This window comes from Uloborus diversus, chromosome 1 (genome assembly GCF_026930045.1).
Source record: "Uloborus diversus isolate 005 chromosome 1, Udiv.v.3.1, whole genome shotgun sequence".
Classification (NCBI taxonomy): Eukaryota; Metazoa; Arthropoda; class Arachnida; order Araneae; family Uloboridae; genus Uloborus; species Uloborus diversus.
Window position 1 is genome coordinate 270,813,071 of NC_072731.1, and position 1,524 is coordinate 270,814,594.

The following is a 1,524-nucleotide window of genomic DNA, read 5'->3' on the forward strand; positions in this document are numbered from 1 at the left end:
CAGATTTGTATTGTAAATTTATGACTAAATACGAACGTTTGGGTCACATGGAAAGAGTAATGGAAACTAAAGACCCTACTCCATGTTATTATTTACCTAATCACGGTGTCTATAGGCCTGAGAAAAACTAAACAAAACTTAGAGTAGTGTTTAATGGCTCGCAGATAACTTCTACGGGGGAATCGTTAAATTCCTTGCAAATGAATGGCGAAGTTATCCAAGAAGATTTGTTTTCTATAATTTTAAGGTTCAGGACTCATCGCTATGCATTTACTGCAGATGTCCGAATGATGTACAGAATGGTTAATGTGGATGAAAGTCAACGTGACTTGCAAAGGATTGTATGGAAAAATTCTAAAAGTGAAGAGGTGAAGACTTATAGGTTATGTACGGTAACATATGGTACAACAAGCGCACCATACCTCGCCATGAGATGTCTCAAGCAGTTAAGTGTAGATGGGAACAGCAGTATCCAAAGGCTTCAACCATTGTGAAGTCAGACTTCTCTATGGACGATGTTCTGACCGGAGCGGCGGATTTAGAGACTGCGAAGGATCTTAAAGGGGAAATTATAGAACTGTTAGGAAGTTGCGGAATGCATCTTCACAAGTGGTGCGGCAATCATCCAGAGTTGATTGATACATCATCAGATGCAGATTGCTACGATTTTGATAAGCTGAGTGACACGAAAACTTTAGGACTGTTATGGAAATCACAGAATGATGTTTTTGCTTTTAATTTATCCTGCGAAGATCAGCCTAAAGTTACGAAAAGAACTGTCTTATCTAAAATTGCGAGGATATTCGATCCATTGGGGTTGCTTGGCCCCATAGTAACAAAAGCTAAAATTATTCTTCAGCGTTTATGGAAGTTAAAAGTAGACTGGGATGAATCTCTACCTAAAAAAGAAACTGAAGAATGGCTTCGGTTTATTCATGCTCTGAAGAAAATTAGTAACGTTTGCGTCGACAGATATGTTCTGACTGAAACTCCAGTTGTCAAGACAATTGTCGGCTTTACCGATGCTTCAGAAAGTGCATATGGAGCGTGCGTGTATATGGTTTCGTCCAATGCAAGAAACTCATCCTGCTCCAAATTACTCTGCAGCAAAATCAGAGTTGCTCCAATTAAAACCGTTACAGTTCCACGGCTGGAATTGTGTGCAGCAGTGCTATTAGCGAAGTTGATGACAAAGGTGATAAGAGTTCTCAAATTAAAGGATAATTTGATTTACTTATACTCTGACAGTACAATAGTGCTAGCGTGGCTTCAAAGATCACCATGTGAGTTAAAAACTTTTGTTGCTTCACGAGTAGCTACAATTCAGAGATTGACAGATATCAATCGTTGGTTTCACGTAAAATCGGAGGAGAATGCGGCTGATTTGGTATCGCGTGGTTTGGACCCTGAACAATTGATAAATAATGACTTTTGGTTTAACGGTCCACCTTTTCTAAAGCAGGACACTCCTAACTTTCCTTTCGATCATGAAAATGTGGAACTTGGTGATGAATCTTATCTAAA

The 1,524-nt window shown here is 39.1% G+C and overlaps 1 protein-coding gene across 1 annotated transcript; it reads left to right on the forward strand.

The window, feature by feature from the left end:
• Positions 1–385: 385 nt before the first annotated feature.
• Positions 386–1,287, forward strand: LOC129220701 (uncharacterized). Its single transcript, XM_054855133.1, has 2 exons — positions 386–1,195; positions 1,249–1,287. The coding sequence occupies exons 1-2, from the start codon at positions 386–388 to the stop codon at positions 1,285–1,287; spliced, it is 849 nt and encodes a 282-aa protein (XP_054711108.1).
• The last annotated feature ends 237 nt before the right edge of the window (positions 1,288–1,524 follow it).

Bases quoted from the DNA above. Each gene is read 5' to 3' on its own strand.
- LOC129220701 (XM_054855133.1), top strand. From the start codon at position 386: ATGTACGGTAACATATGGTACAACAAGCGCACCATACCTCGCCATGAG. The intron at 1,196-1,248 runs GTGATAAGAGTT...ATACTCTGACAG, and splicing joins TAGCGAAGTTGATGACAAAG to TACAATAGTGCTAGCGTGGC.